Consider the following 17,691-nt stretch of genomic DNA (forward strand, 5'->3'; position numbering starts at 1 on the left):
GAAATCATAAAATTTCAAAATCCGTTTATCTAAATCATCCTAATACAGGAGGACTAAAATAGCAACAATTAAACAATGTTTTATGTATCGAACTGGATAGCTGAATAGCATTATTAATTTCGGAAAAGAATATTCACCAGCAACCTCAATAACCAATGGGTTAATCAATGTTTAAACGGAAGGTACAATCAGTGTCAATTCAAAGTACACATTGCTAAATACGTTTAAAGCTCATAACAGAATGATAATCAAATATTGACTAATAGAATCCAATAACTTAGTATATCACTGAAATCAGTGCAAGGTGAAAATATTACAGATAACTACATAAGATTTGGATAATTTCAAAAAGTTATTCCACAAAAAAACATTTAATTTTGATACATTATAAACAATTTGATATATAGCAACAGTAGTATTTATAATAATAGTGTAGATATAGTCTACATCGTTTTTAAAAGTGTAGATCGAATGCTATATTCAACATACAATCGAATAAGGTAATCTTGCCAATTTAGAAAGAAATAGCAGGCCGAATAAATATACAGTACTAAGGTATAAAATTACCATTGCTGAAAGTAATGTCACATAGTGATAGACTATAGAAGTTAGTTTATTAATTATATTATCGAAGCCACACAATCACTACAATTTCTGTCACTCAGAAAAAAGTATTGCTAGTTAGCCAGTACCATATTCGCATTCAAAATTGGCATTTGGGGTAATTTTCGATATAGACTGTAAATTTTGAATTATCATAAAAAATTACAGCCTATTTATTTTCGAGTTATATTCATTATATGTTTATTTTACAACTAAACCGAATTAGTTATTTTCTTCCTCTTCTAATTCCTTATCTGGCTCACCAATTATCGAACCTATCTGAGCAAAGCTATCATCCATTTCCGGAGAATTATAACTCGCAAGCCCTAAAAGATTTTGCTCAGCTCCAGCAATCATTTCTTCATCAAGTTCAGTTTCATCCTCTCGAGATAAACCTAACAATTTACTAATCGTAGGGTCATTGATACTGGGCAAACTAGATGGATCGTCACTTTTCTCCAAATTGACGGAACCACTCCCAGCAAGATCAGATATGGCACTTAATAGATCTGCCCCTTCCATTCCAGGATCACTAGTTGCAACCATACTATCTTCAACAGAGGGTATAGATCCAGTAATAACTTCATCAATAGATGTTATCATTATATTGCCATCGCTATCCATCTCACCAATACTTGCAGGATTGGGCAAGCGATCTATTTCATCACGATCGCTTTCCGGAATTGACACGTCATTAATGGGCTCAGAATTACTTTCAGCTGTAGTATTACTCAAATCGACTGTTTGAAGATAAGTCGCTGGGTCTTTCGACAACGTCGAAGGAGAATCATGTACAGTGTTATGAACAAAAGCTTCTAACTCAGATACCACTCTAGCATCAGCAGGCTCTTCAATAGCCGATGTCACAATATTTTCAACTACTGGTTCAGGTTCATGATTATTTTCATCTTCAGGTTTATCATTCATTTCTGACATTTTACTATATTCAGTCTCTCCAACAATTGGAGATTCCATGACATCAGTATCTTCAATAAACACCTTGGCAGGTGGTGTTTCAATTTCATTATTATCATTACTAGCAGACTTTGTTTCTGTTACTGAGCCTGTACCAGCCTCAACTACGCGTACAGCCGATTCTTGTCCGAAATCGTTTACATTCGCTTCTGTTTAAAAAATAATAACGTTAAATATCAGTAGCATTATAACCGTTGCAAGCAGTAATAATGACTGGTATTGAAAAATTTTTACCTTCAATTTCACTATCATTACGTTTACGTTTAGTAGGATTTTGTTCAACAGCATCGGTTAACTTCATTGATAAACTAGTAGTTGGTGAAAGAATATTAGAAAATTGCATAACTTGGTTTTCTGCATCGGTGCTTCCAGCTGAACTTGGAATCGCAATATCGTGACTGTCTCCCTGCTGATTCGCCGAATAACTGACGGATTTACGTAATATCGCCCTTAGCGTAACTGGTATGCTTAAGCAACTAAAGCATAGCAAAGCAAATTGTGGTAGCCTCCCATTAGTCCATATTTCGTATAAACATAATAGACAGATTACAACATACACTTATAGTATAAATTGTATAACAAACTAATATTCTTATCTTACGCCTGCAGTATTCTTGTAATATACTCGTCTGTACAGAATGATACATCTCCCGGACATACGCACGCACGCCCCGACACCGTTCCATTTTCGTTGACACTAATTTCAACTATAAAGAACAATTTTATGTACTTTTTCATGGAGATGAGGACATATGCACAATTCATACTGCACAAAATCTTACCAGACATGAGAAAATCACTTAACGGATGCTGAAAAGTTAAACATAACAAATTGGGCGGGAAAGTAATGACTTCAAATGTTGTAATTCCTACTTCATCATCTATGTTTTAAAGAGATTACAATAATCCAGAGACTCACAATCAATTAAAAAGTATAATAATCAGATCGCGTAAATCATTTAACTATTTTTACCTCTGAGATCGTTCGGCTGTCCACATACGCAACTGCTAATTAATTCGTTGAAAACTATCTGTTGTCTTAATAGCTACACACGAGTAAGAATCAAACAAGAAATTTTAAAGAACGTACTATAAATGCACTTTCATTCATTAATGTATATAATATTCTAAATCTGCACTACCGTAATAATACGCGGAACTTGTTGAGGATTTAAAAAAGGGATTCTTTTGACGTTTAATGTTCCCAATGGTACTGAATCCAACGATTTACAGAAAACATACTTCTGCTTCTGATCCGGTAATTTCTGAGTGACACAAAATATCAAGTTGAGATAAAGTAGTATGAAATATTTCCAAGAAGTTAACTACTTACAACAACAAAAGAGGAGTTTCGATTCCGATGAAAGCCATTTTTTGCTTTTTCCTCACGAAACTATGGTAAAGATGCAAAAGAATACAATTTATAATGCTGTAAAAATCGGATCTTATCATAAATACTAAATTATCAAACAGTCAGCATACGTTTGATGCAAGTAAATCTTCAATGGTAGCCGAGGACGAATTTATATAGACTTTGTCTATAAAAAAGTAAGCAAGTATTCATGAAGTATGGACAGGGTACGATAATTCATAGCGGCTATCATCGAATACCTTGTCCTTTCACAATCTTATAGATTTTTGCCATTATACTCGCATCCACAGGAATAAAGTCATCAAAGACTAAAACAAAACTCGCAGGTAATTCTGCACTGTTTTCGTTACATAATTTTTTGTAACTAAATTTAATAAGATAATATTCGAAAAATTTTATTAAAAAAATCATCCATTGTATGGATACGGTTTCAAAATTAGATAAATAAGATGGAGCACCAACCTTGGTACGTCAGTAACCTGAGTTGGTAGAACAACTACAGGCAGCTTTGGTAATAAACACTTTTTCCCTTGTTCGATTAAAACGGAAGCTGAAAATCCGATTGCTCTACCTTTGATAATTGCATCTATGATAATAGTAATCATTTTAGTTCAAATATCTGAATGATGTTAACACATGTACATTATATAGTGTGCCTATAAGAATCTGTATCTACCAATTACCTTCTAAATTAATTTTTTCGCTAGTGTTATTATCGAACATATCTTTTGGAGAAATATAGAAGGTAAGCTTCATAGGTAGACCTACAAAACCGCAAAATGATTATAAACCTGACAAAACTGTTCTAATATACAATAAAATAATATTAAATTAGTTATAAAGTATATATACTATAGACTGTACAGACCTCCTTCTCTTTCAGTTACATGGCCGACATAGCCTTTGTTAATAATTTCCATTGGATTATTTTGGCCTGATAAACTAGACAAGAATAAAAGAATATCTCAACACTTACTGATGTTGTTTTTCTACAAAAATACGGTAATAAATATCGTCTTGAAACTCATATCATATATCTATCTTACTTTTGATATGCAGCTAATGTTGACAGATCAGTTTCCACTGCTTGTAAAGCCATAAATGCCAAACTTTTTTCAGTACTTAAAGATATAAAACGGACACAAATTTAAGAAAATAGCCCTTTCTAGCCCTGCTAAAGCATTACTCAAATAGAAATCGATAGATGCAAAAATATGCTAATGAAACCAGTGAATGTCCAGTTGAAAGTTTAATGTATCATTCAATTTAAAAATACAACAATACCCACTTGCGTGCTAAGATTTAGTCAGGGACACTACAATTGGCTATGTACTCCGTATAATTTTAACAATGCTGCCAGCGTATGATAACCTACCTTGTACCAAATAGTTGGTAGAGGCTTGATAAGCCTAGTAAATGCTTCTTGAATTCCTGAAATTGGCGTTTCCTATAGTTTACGATTTCAAAGATATTCAGAAATTTACCTCAGTGTTACGGAATTTTAACAAAAATGTCTCGAAGGCACTTTAAAAGATAAACATCTTATGCATAAATAATCACCTAAGTAGATCGGTCATAACGGGAGTAACCTATCAATAAGAAATAATTATAGTTCCTATTATATATTTTAATTTAATACAGACGTAGTATACCAGCCGTATGTCTAAGATATCCATGTTTTGCACCAATTCTTCATTATTTTAAAATAGCAAGTAGACATGTTTTGCACTTACTTTAGGATCTTCTCCATGAACAACTTTAACTTCTGTTACCTCTTTATGATTTTTCAAAGTTATCTATATAAATGTACGTACGTTGATGAATGTCATCGTTACGTCAATAATTTGTTCCTGAAACTTTATCTAGTAGACTATGATACATCCACTAACCTCGACGTAAAACATATCCGAAGAAATGAAGCAATTGTCCCCATGGTGAACAAATTTTAAACTGAAAAATTTTAAAATTGAAATAAATTTGCTTCTTTTACGTTGCCTTTAAGCATCAAGTTGATTTAAGTATCTAGCTAATACGAGAGGTCTAATATCATAGCGTTGCAATGAATATTAAATATACTGACTTGGCACTTCTTGCAATTATCTCAAGGTAAGGTATATAATCGGTATCGCTTGCTGCAATAAATATTAAAGTTATGTAAGTAAGCTATCAGGCTCAATATGACTTATTTATAGCTATATATGCTTCTCCTATTTTTTATCAACAGGAGCCATGTTAAAGTAGCATTCATATTTTCTACGTTGAAATAAGTTGATAGGAAGAAATATATGATTTACCTGACGAATGTACACCTAAAGATTCAATGATATTTCTCAAATATGATTTGATGTATTTACAATTTTCTTGCTGCTGGAATTTATCCTATCCAAGAAAAAAGGGGCAATTTAATAAATCAATCAAGTGATATTATCCAAAATCATTGCAGTCTACACCCTGTTGCATGGGCATTAGCATACAAGGAGATTAAATTAATCAATGATGGTAATAACAATAGTTTATGGCAAGCTGAAGATCCATCGTAGAATTGAGTCAACTTTATATAACCATGACAGCGATCTTTCATTACTTAATTTAACTAAACTATTTTTCATGACATTTCTAAATATAACTGGCAATAATGATACATTGAGAAATGAATTCGAGTAGATAGTAGACTTGATGTCGCTGACCTGGCATAACAGAAGAATCCGAGAACTATTATCCATTTGTAGAATATTATCCAGGTGTTGCTTCATATTGGCGATTGAATTTTTAAAATTAGCGTGGATTTGATTGAAGTTATTTTCAGCAAAAGGATGAACTACAAAAATAACAATCCATCCATTCATTTTCAAGTCAAATCATCATCCAACTTGCAAAGAAGATGGAATCCATTGTGATGTCAGGGCAACCGACAGTTATTACTACGCTCCATATAGTACGGCTGCAAGCGCGGTTTGCAATACGTACAGTACTATGAACATTTTACCGTGGTGTTTATCGCTTACATAGAACAATAATAAAAAGACATTGAAAAACGACCCTATATCACATTATCCACATCGATATATTTCCTATTGATAGAGCTTACTTTTACTTCCATCGCTATCTGAATGAATGAATTCGTCTTGTAATCCCTTTAAAATCTCCTTCCATTTCTCGATCTCGTTACCTATCGACATGATGAACGCTGTTTGCTTGGCCCAAGCCTCTCAGTGATTACCTTGAGTCAGGCTGTCAGTGAACATTGCGGTCATGCTACAGTAGAAGGTACAACAGACCACTGCCCAGTCTGATACTGTAACTGTTAACTGTGTCTTAAGATTGTTCACCTTAACAAAGAATTTGCGCTGAAGGCCTGCAGCACACAGGTCGTGACTGGCCGACTCGTTCGTTACCATACTGGCGCGGTAAAGTATCCGACTGCAGTAGTCCGTCCATACTGTAATCATCAGACAACCATCAACAGAAAATTTGTATACAGTACTGTAGACCTGTAGTAGTACAGTACAGTGTACAGTACTATTCGGTACTGTACTATGTACTGTAATCTACAGTATGTTATACTGTACACTGTACAGTACAGTATTGTACAATGTACTGTACAGTGTACAGTACTGTCTACTGTTAATACTGTACTGAACTGAACTGAACTGAACCGTAAACGAGAGATGCGTAGATTCACTACTGCAGCAGTCCGTCCATAACTGTAATCATCAGACAACCACCAACAGAAAATTTGTATACTGTACTGTACTGTACAGTAGTCTGTAGTAATGCTACAGTGTATTCGGTACTGTACTATGTACTGTACTTTACAATATACTGTACTGTACATGTACTGTACTGTATTATACAGTACAGTACAGTACTGTACTGTACAGTACTGTACTGTCTACTGTTAATACATGTACTGTACAGTGTACAGTACTGTACCGTACAGCTGTACTGAACTGCACTGAACTGAACTGAACTGTAAACGAGAGATCCGTAGATTCACTCATTGGACTCAGCTGGTGCTGCTGCTGTTGGTGCCTCCAACATTGAAAATTTCAACCTCCATCACAGCCCATGAATCAACAATTATGTATCGCAATCCAAGACCTAATCGATTCTTTAATCCACGAGCTATACAAATGAATAGGCCGATTAGACCTCCGTTCGGTCCTGGTGGCGCTAGCAACTATCCATTTGATCCAACGTCACAACTGCGTTTCCAAAGCGGTAGTAGTCGTGGCCATCGTGGAAGCTACAGGGGACGATTCCCTAGAAACCGGGTAATGACTAGTTCCTTTCGTAAATTTCATTCAATAGTCTTGATCACTTTTATATGTTGAATATACGTACTAGTGCATATGTATATATATTGTTATAACAGGACAACTAGAAGTGTTCATTTAAATTGATAATTGCATGCAATACGAGTATTATATGACAATAGACAAGCAAGACTGCTTCGCATTATGCTGATCGCTTCAATGTCATCGCTAGATAACTCAATTACTGTAATGCTTGTGATGCGAATTCTTGATGGTAGCTCCATACTTAAATATGAGCCGGCTAAAGTGGCATGACACCTGAGATTAGCCTAGTTATAACGTTGTTACCTAGTACAGTTTTCTACAACAGTGATCTAATACTACTGCATTAATCGCTTTAGACTTAGTAAGATCAAGTAACGATAAGATTGTAAATCTTGCTGAAAAGTAAACAGACTCTTCTTGTTGCACTACTGCTGTATTGCTACTCTCTAATTCTTCAGTTTACGACTACTCCAGACCAGGCACTCCGAAAATTCAATTAAAATAGACCGGTGATAAATATTTTCGCTTTAAGTTATACTTGACATACTTTGATAGTAGAATGTGCATGCAATATACCGTTTAAGAGGAAGGTACGCGTAAACCGTCCTCTGATTGAAACTTAATCACAGTCACGACGTTAAATCATCTGACTATAGTATCAGTTCGACTCATTGTTGCGTGTGCTCCTTACATGAAATATACAATTTTATTCATTTGAATTTGCAAATTATGACTGTATCAATTCGTCCTTCTAAATGATCAGGAGGACATCAAGCATTTACAACCATCCTTGTTTACTACAAAACTAAATTTTGTGCATATTCAATTATAGGGTCCTCAAAAACAACGGGACTACGACTTTAATCCACGTTCATACTTTAAGGAATCTATGCTACAAGATCCTTGGAGAAAATTAAAACATATAATACAAGAATCTACAGACGATCAAGGAATACAACCAACCGCAGAGGAATACATAGAAAAAGAATCTGTAGATACTACGGAAGAAATTGTAAATGAACCAGCTCCACGTTCACCTATAAAGTAATATATGTTATCTCAGAGCTTTATACAGTGGATGATAAGTGCTGTCAAATACTTACACTTACATTAGAAATTCTGTCTTTAGATGTAAATATTTGTATATAAGACAACGGTATTAAGTCAATACAATTGATATCACCTTCAGACTTTAAAGACAAGTATGCTCTACCTGTCGACCATACTTTACGCTTGTATTACATTATGTTAATCTACATTGAATAGCACTGTCTACGACATACGCATAGACAAATATATTGTTGTTTAATTTATTTTAATACTTTGTAACAAATGATTTTATCAATACAATAATTATAACGCATTTAAATCTTTTGGCAGTAAAGAATCTGATCAGTCATATTCACATCGGTGTTTACAGCCAGTTGGACAAACATGATTTTTTTTTATCCATTCTTTCATATGCTGCAAATGTCCTCCGTGCCCACATCCATGACACCATACGTAAAGTCCTTTTACAGGCAAATGGCTATAAACGTATTATGACAGTCAACATCGAGGATAATATATTATTACTATATTCTCTCTTAATCTTTATTAATGTTATAACTTGAGGTATTTACAGCTATTGTAGTATTATATAAGTATGGATACTATTACAAATCCTGTTATGATACAGTATGACTAGTCATAAAAGTTAGCTAGCTAGGTCAGTGCTTACCAAACTGAGCACAAAGCGGCTTGCTTCTTACAAATATTACAACAACCAGCTTTATTCACAACCTTTTTACAATTGTTGCACCCAGTGTTGTAAGGCCAAGACTAAAAAATGAAAGTGGTAGCATTTAGAATTTAACATAAATAAATTTTCCATATTTGCAACTATCCTTTTTCCAATACTGTATTCGAAACAGCCGGTCTGGAACAAAAAATAATTTGACAGTTTAATTTACAAATCGCTAGGCAATACTTACGAAACTTAACTCCCTGATAGCGCTATAGTGAGCAGTTTTGATAAGTTCGTTATGAGCATTCCAAAGCTCAAATTTGTCTAGAATCTCTATAAATATAGGGTTACGTTTGGTAATTGATTTTTCAATCGTTCAATAATCTGACTACTGTCATTACTAAATTTTAGTAAATTAACTTACCTAAATAATAATTATACCAATTAACGACAGTCTCTTCATTAATTGATGTAACATCAAATCGTTCTCCAAGAGCAGCTATTATTGAAACGCACGTTTGAACATCTCCCTAAAATAGAAATCGTAAATATTTACCATTACTAAGCCAAAGAATAAGAAATCAAGACATATTCTCACGTTTACTTACTTCATCAGCATAAGATTTTAACAAATCTGGAATAATGTCCGAAAATTTCCAAGAGCGAACCTAACAAAGTAATAACAAATGTGCATAGTTGGCACTATCACTCTGAGCTAAGTAACAAGATACTGATATCACAGCTTACTATCATTTCTGGTGTAGGCTTAGTCACGAATAAATCTGCTACAAGTTCCGTTGGTTTTGAGTAGCTTTCAGAGTTATCGCTTTGAGAAAAATAATCAGTAATTTTAATTATTGCATTAGTGGTGACTACATTTCCTAAAATGTCATGTTAATCGTTATTGTAGTCACAACACTAAAATTGGGGTGTTTTAAATTAAGGTACAATAAATGTATAATACCAAGAAGCACGTTCTATTCTATCTTGGGATTCGCTCCCAATTGTTGGAGTTCTATAATTTGGACATAATCATAAACATTTTAATAGCAATGAATAACCTACGCTATGAGAAAAATTGGGGGTTTCTATAATCCATTAAAAAACACATAAGGTCTCATCACATCCTGAAATACAGAATTACAGGCCGATTACATACCCATCATTCTCTAAGCTCGCATACTCAAAGGCCTCCTAAAGAAAAAATGCCATCATATGAAGCGGTGTAAAGATAAATTACAGCATATAACGATCATTTAGTGGAGCTAACCGTCGGCATATGACCCGGAGCTTGAAAAGAAAATATGGAAACCTCGCCATCAAGAGCACCTATACCAATTTCGCCGTCATCTAAATGTCACCATTTTGGAAAGAAGTTGCACGGTCTTATATTAAAACATAATTTAAAATATTGGAAAAACTTCAAATCCTTAACTTTAGAAATTTAAATTTTGCAACGTAATATTGACTACTGTTATACCGCTCATAGCAGAAGTGAATGCATAAGAACTGCTTGGTGCATCATCCGATAAACTTCCGTCCGTATCTAGTTATATAGTTTAGTTTATGACTGTTACGCATCGAAAGAGCTAACAATTTTTTTCTTGGACAAGCTACTGACATAAGTTTAATGCTTACCATCTTCATCTAAAACTAGATCTTTTCCAAAGTGATCTAAATCCGGAACCGACACTTTTCTATTATCATTTTGTGTTGAATAATTCTGGTACATTACTTTGAGAACAGACCAAGTTTGTGCAATGTGATGTAACTGAACTTTGTCGGCAACCTTAACATTTACTACATATTAGAAGCCACATAAAAACTGATTCACAATCGTTAATTATATCTAGTAATTAATAATGATGTGAATACCTCTCTATTATGATCACAAATTTGACCGAATAATTTTCCAGTTATTAAATAATGCTTCGCAAGGTAATATATTTTTCTATCATCCTATTTAAGAAATTATCAATTCCAAAATTGCTTTTCCAGAACGATAGCTTAGAGTACTGTAACTAGTAAATTGCATTTAATATCTCGTATGCAAAATTCACCGTTAAATTTTGGGCATAACTCGTTACTACACTGTTATTATACTGAAGATGGTGATAAGCGTTACAAAATTTGAACAAGTTGTCATTTTCATCCACAGTTTTACTGAAATATGAAACACATAATGGAATTTTGAATTCATTGTCAGTGAAAATAATGGTAACATTATGATCTGATTAAAATATGTTATAGATATTACCTCTCCTTATCTGCAACAGGCGTACGTATTGCCGTGCATAGATGCCCATAAGCATTGAAAGTAAGACTGGAAGGGGTCTATAAATATAAAAAATGTACAGTAAATTAGATCACTGTAAAAAAACTAGTCCACATTGTTCATGCTCTAGCTATAGTAGGCTTAATATGAAGCACATACAGCATCTTTGGCAGGAATGTGAGGATTCTTTAGTTCATCGAGCAAAATTCTGTTATCTGCTGAACTTGAAATTAAGGAATTGCTGTCCCTCCAGATCAGACCTAGTCGTAAGGGAAACGAAATTGCAGTTTAATCAGATATTGAAAAAATACTTATGCAAAGCAACTGCATTTCCACAAACATAATACTATTAGTTATCAAATATCAATATACAAACTATACGCCATACCTGAAATCACCTGTGAATGATTTTTTAACACGGCTACAGGAATATATGTTCTGCTTAAATCCCATATATTAATATCACAATCCCATGCCATAGATCCATAACTTTACAAATTAGAAAAAATTCGCAGATGCATTAAAAAATGACATGTCATCTCATTAATTAAATACCAAACAATCATGAAACCTTGCACATTGATCATCATGACCGGGTCTCCATCGTACTTTTCTTACACCCGCATATGTTAAGATAGTGTAAACTGCTGATTCAACGCTATCAGAGAGATCCCAGACCTGCAGTAGGAAGTGATTCATTATTGGCTGCCATGGTTCTTTCAATTGTACGATTTTAATAAATTTAAACAACGTTCTATCAAACCTTTATGTATTGATCTCGTCCGGCTGTAACCATTCGTTGATTATTTGTAGGATGCCAATCACAAGAAAATACTACATGAGCATGGCATGAAATTACTCTTAAACATTTATCAGATTTTCTTGTATCCCATATCTAAAAATATTGAAGTTCGCATTACTTAATATACTGTTGAACGTTTTACCCTAAGCACAATTAGAACAAGAGCCGACACATTTATAAATAATTAATAGTCGAAAGAGAAATATCATTTATACCATCACTTTCCCACTATCGTGAGCAGTTGCAAATTCTGACCTATCCGAATATGGGAACTACAAAATAATTCAGATTCCAGTTAATATCAAAACTGCTATATTGGACTGGTATGTTCTAAGTACCACTTCCGATAAACTATAGCACTATAATCATCATTTTACTTTAAGTAAATAAAATAAGAACTAACTCGTAAATCTCTCACTGCATCTTCGCGATCTAAGTATGTAGAAACTAACTTCTTTTCTCTTAAGTCCTATGAATGAATCAAAAAGCAAAGAGCTGCAATTAAAATGGAGGCAATTACGTTCCATAAAAGTGGAAACAACTTTTAGCATAGGTTTTTCCCCAGTAAATATAGCACGTTTCTGTAGAGGCTATGCAATTAAAGTACAGTATTAATAACTCACGAAAACAACTATCTGACTTTGTGAACCAGCATAGAGTAGGTTTGGACGATAAGGATCGAATGTTAATGAATTAACACTTCGCTGGCAATCTTCGTAGGTATGAGCTATTAGAGATATCAATTGCACAGCACTGGTATTACTAGCCAAATCAATACATATTATAATATTTATATAACAGTCATTCATTAATCAATTAATAAGATAATAATAACATATTAAGGATTACTGACTAACCTATGCACAGATCACGTTTCCAATCGTATTTCCATAACTGAATTTGACCTGTATTTAAGGACGTCGCGATAAAATGACCTAACGAAGATTTATAATATAGGAATAAGACCATTGTGATTGCGTTCATAAAGTAAAAGCAAATCTCGATTTTTATAGTAAGAACAAAAATATAAGATAGATAATAGAGGCATTCCATCACAGCAGTGATGGGCTAGCTTGCGGATATTATCATCCATAACAAGTTATTGTAAAGTCTTCAATTAGACTGGATAAGTAGAACGATATAAAATTATAGCTTTGATATTTCCATATGAGCAATGCTAACTAGCGTGTTGCAAAAATTTCCAACGCCATCTATCAATAAATAGCAAATGTCCCCAAAGCTATTTACTACCATCTATGACATGTATTGGTGTATCTAGACTCCTGTGTGTCCAGTCATAATTCGATAAGATAATTTAATATTGGACTACTCGATCTATCTAGTGCATACGTTAACCTATTGACCACTAGCATTTAATCACTATGTGTCTAGTAGTAAAGTTACTAAGAGTTAATCAATATTGTATTGCATTATATAAAAGTAATAAAGTACTTGTATACCGTTTTTTTCCTGCCATCCAACATCGACAAAATTATTCGCTCGTTCTCGATATTGAAATCGAGCAATTTCCGAAAATTCCGTACCAGTAAACCATCTATTGATTCTTAAAACTAAATCATGTCATTGAATAACAACATAATGAGTATTTACCACTTTTATTGAACTAATGACGATATCATTGCGATACTGTCAATACGGGTATATTGAATTGAACTATCATTTAATTCATGATCATCTCGTATCTGTGTACTGTACAGTCCCTTTAATTATTTTACTCTTGTTGATTGTACTATTAATGTTATTCGTTTATTATGCCATTATCGAGTAAAATGAAGAAGTAGTCGGAACATGATGGATTGACATCCTATGCACTTCATCAAATACGCATGTATCTAGCTGAGCTCAGAAAAGTATTTCGCCAATCCTCGTATATTGCAGAAAAACAACATTCAACCTACAAATTGATGACTGTCTACTCTACTGCCAAGAAGTACATTACTTTATAACTTCTAGCTGAAATTTACCTTTTCCTCCAACTGATGCAACATAATCTTCATGATCATGCTTTAAATAGCTTATGGACGTGATTTTATTTGTTAACTTCTTGCTGCTGTCAGCCATTATATTGCAGTTGGTTATACCTGTCAAGATTGTATCCAAACTTTCAATCGTGTGTGTGATGGGTGACCTCAACACGACTGCAGACGATATGACCGATTCTGATTATACTCACTTTACTCTGCTTGCGTTACTCTACAGATTGGTGCTGATTGATGACGTAAAGTTGAACTATCAGTTTCACGACCTACTGTACAAGCGATCTTACATTATCGAATTTATTTACTATCCATTACTCTTTTCCAATCTGTAGTGTAAGGGCTTAGCAAGAAACTCTTGGATTGAAGTGGCAGATTGTTGTTGTTGCTATCTTGCCGACAGAACGTATTCGGATCAGATGAGATTACAGTACAGTACAGACTACGCTATACAGTACTGTACACTCTACAGATTATACTGTAGGTACAGTACACAGCACAGTACCATGGACTACAGTACTATTTTTACTGACAGGAAAAATTTCAAGAATACTGTATCAAATATCAATACAGTACAGTGTACAGTATGAAGCAGGAACTACTGGCTGGAATGTTGTTTGGGTTAAGTCAAAGAGATGCATGTCGATGGAAGTACAGTACAGTAGATACGATTTATCGATACACGATATTGGTGTTGTTGCTAAAATAGAGATCTATCATCAGAGAGAGAGAGAGTTGTTCAAGAATGCTTTGAATAAGCAGATGCATATGATGATATAAGTAGTTACGTAGATCAAGACAGGCATGCTATTAATGTACTTATTGTACCAATTCTATCATACTAAGATAGTATACTGTAAGTAATAGGATTCCATACTATGACACTGGCCATGGAATGAGACATGCCTGAGTTAGCAAAGTCTTTTGAACTGAACTTTATACTACATACAGCCTGCAAATGAAAGACTGCAGGCTAGAAATAGCGTACTTTGATGAATCATTGAATGGACGTCGTACATAATGAATAGGTCAGTTGTTCGTCCTGATCTTATTAGGTAGGGAAATTTTAACGGAAAGTGAGGGAGGTAAAACTTTTCTTTAGTAAGCCTCTGGAATGATATGTCTTCAAAAATGAAGAGATTAGGTAACATCACGTACCGTATTTGCGTATTGGCGTACCAATGTTCAAAGCGTACAGCAAGGTCAAGCAACGTAATGCAAATACAGTATGAGCTGGGAAGTCAAAATCTTAAGGTAAAAGTAAAAGACATTAAAAGCACGAAAGGGCGGGGTTGGAGGTGGTGACACTGCTAAGTAGAGTACTGTATAGAGTTAATTCATACCACAATGCACATATCGTCATTCGTACGTGATTCACGTATAATAGTTTTCTGTAATGTTGACAATGAATCAGTAACAGACTCAATTCCGAATGGATCAGTTTAAGATCATAATATTTTAGGAGATAATGACGGTACATTTGAGAGTGTACGATCTGCCCATCAGATTTTTTACTCGATATTTCAGATTATATGCTCAAAGGTGTCAAGCGATGGCATTTATTTAGTCGAGGCTCATCTTGGAGACGTTTCAGTACATAATGTGAAACATCCAGTAAAGACTGGATAGTCTACTATACACCTACAGTATAACTTCATTTGAGAGCACAGTTGTTAATTTAATTATCCCTACTATACGCGTATATCCTTTCTGATAGAGATATATGAAATATCTGACATATTCCATTACAGTACTATACCAGTATAATATTGCACTTTTTAAGAATCGAATAAAGGTAAAAGAATGACTCGACTGATCATGTACCAGCAATATAGCGCCTAGAACCGATTCTGTCCTATTTCCTCTAAATAGCTTTCCTACAATATTTTAACCCGATAATTATAATTGACTTAAAATTGACGAACATCAAGCTTTTCATGCTAAACTCGTAAACTAATAAAAACCTCATATACCGCACCTACGGTATGTCGGAATCTCACATTTTCTTACTCAATATTGGACATGACGTAGAGATCGTCGGCTCTAATTGATAAATACACGCATAGTAACAGTAAATTCTCGCACCATAATTACCTACCAACTACACCTTTATAGTACAGTACATACTCGTATACTTTGAGCGATAAAGCTTGATCATGATAAGACAGCAGGCGCGACTTGATAGTCCCCAAATAACTTTCTCGTCCTATTTGTGGCCTGTATTACAATACTAATAGCTTAATGTTTAATGTTGAAGGGTATAATCTTATCGTTATGTCCTCACTTTGAATGATTTTCGATATACGTGTACGTATCTGCTTTAAATCACTATCTAAATATAAATCACTATAATCTACTCATTCAATCATATTTAGCTTATATCAGTCCGTGCTCGGATATTTGCTTGGATGATTTTAGCATTAACAACATCTACAGATTTTTGCAAAAGCTTATACGAAGCAGTTTCAACTTTAGCTTTTGGCAATAATGATGCCTTAGACCATTTACTATTAATTCTTATATACCGATAATTAGTCAAAGTTCAGTATAATTTGTATAATAAATTTATACAAGACATAGAGTATATTAAGTTGGATGATGTGCCGTTGATAAAAAACTAAAACACCCATTATTACTGTATTGTGCTCGATTTTTGTATATGCACCAAATTCTAAACATGCAAGCTATCAATTTATCTTTAGCAAATCTTATATCCGTAGCTTAAAGATAGCTCACTCTTTTTTCGTTTTATAAATTATTATTTCAGAGCCAGAGTCCTAAACTATAAATAGCTACTTTTCCAAACTTTTCATCTGAATACCGCGAAATCTATTACCTGAAACATCACTACAGATGTTTACATATAGACATTAGAACAGAAATTAATATCACTGTAACTAGCTATTATTACTGACTTCCGATAATAGCACAGATAACTAATAGCATGATTGATATCGGACTTCTAAATAGAATGGATACTTTTATGTTTTAACTTAAAAAATTGCGATTGATACGTAGTACTTGCTAACCACCTACAACTGTCTATAATATTTTATTGCCATTGAAGGATTCATCTCTGTTATGAAAGGTGAAGAGGCCGCAATATCATAATACTGTGATAATATTTTTTTAAGAACATATGGTATATCGTTTCGGTATTATTAATTATCATCGAGTTTGTATACTATGCTTTAATAACCTCAATATAGATTGCCAAAAAATGGGGTGGCTATGAAATAGCAATTACATATTGGAGAGTTGATAGATAAATGGCTTATATTAATGCTTTGAGATATTCTTACCCGCCCAATTATTGCAGTTAAAGAAGATCATATTCACACATATGTCTTAAAGACACAAATACATGCAAATATTGGCGAATCTATTTGCCCCTTCGACAGAATCAAATCTAACCACATCACGAACTAATCTTAGGATTTTCTTGATTTACAGAAATTGGATAGAAGTAACATACATTCTAAGCTAGCAAATGGTAAAATTTTTTAGTAAAATTTATTTTAACAGCATATAATAATTCCTTATGTCGCCATATCTACATAGTGATAATCTCTTCCAATTTATGCGCCCGGTTCTCTTTGAAATCTTTAATAACGGCAAATTCTCAATTCAATAAGATATA

General features: G+C 33.8%; 3 protein-coding genes across 3 annotated transcripts; 1 reads left to right on the forward strand and 2 right to left on the reverse strand.

Moving 5' to 3' along the window:
• Positions 1–825: 825 nt before the first annotated feature.
• Positions 826–6,348, reverse strand: TRIADDRAFT_54978 (uncharacterized protein; the record flags this gene model as incomplete). The annotated part of the gene is made up of 20 exons (XM_002111196.1): positions 826–1,727; positions 1,813–2,136; positions 2,361–2,459; positions 2,552–2,624; positions 2,721–2,843; positions 2,912–2,971; positions 3,061–3,116; positions 3,190–3,314; positions 3,413–3,536; positions 3,634–3,714; positions 3,819–3,892; positions 3,997–4,071; positions 4,326–4,397; positions 4,511–4,539; positions 4,684–4,746; positions 4,840–4,900; positions 5,031–5,082; positions 5,245–5,329; positions 5,638–5,768; positions 6,171–6,348. The coding sequence occupies 20 exons, from the start codon at positions 6,346–6,348 to the stop codon at positions 826–828; spliced, it is 2,787 nt and encodes a 928-aa protein (XP_002111232.1).
• Positions 6,349–7,032: 684 nt separating this feature from the next.
• TRIADDRAFT_54979 (uncharacterized protein) lies at positions 7,033–8,299 on the forward strand (the record flags this gene model as incomplete). The annotated part of the gene is made up of 2 exons (XM_002110656.1): positions 7,033–7,224; positions 8,084–8,299. The coding sequence occupies 2 exons, from the start codon at positions 7,033–7,035 to the stop codon at positions 8,297–8,299; spliced, it is 408 nt and encodes a 135-aa protein (XP_002110692.1).
• A 344-nt stretch (positions 8,300–8,643) lies between these two features.
• Positions 8,644–13,023, reverse strand: TRIADDRAFT_54980 (uncharacterized protein; the record flags this gene model as incomplete). Its single annotated transcript, XM_002111197.1, has 19 exons — positions 8,644–8,779; positions 8,972–9,072; positions 9,225–9,310; positions 9,402–9,507; positions 9,586–9,645; positions 9,725–9,803; positions 10,137–10,171; positions 10,248–10,327; positions 10,458–10,523; positions 10,616–10,674; positions 11,235–11,311; positions 11,412–11,512; positions 11,641–11,741; positions 11,824–11,930; positions 12,016–12,147; positions 12,270–12,326; positions 12,458–12,523; positions 12,678–12,781; positions 12,912–13,023. 19 exons carry the CDS (start codon positions 13,021–13,023, stop codon positions 8,644–8,646), a joined length of 1,665 nt encoding a protein of 554 aa, XP_002111233.1.
• Positions 13,024–17,691: the final 4,668 nt, after the last annotated feature.

This window comes from Trichoplax adhaerens, genomic scaffold, assembly GCF_000150275.1.
Source record: "Trichoplax adhaerens TRIADscaffold_3 genomic scaffold, whole genome shotgun sequence".
In the NCBI taxonomy this organism is placed as follows: Eukaryota; Metazoa; Placozoa; class Uniplacotomia; order Trichoplacea; family Trichoplacidae; genus Trichoplax; species Trichoplax adhaerens.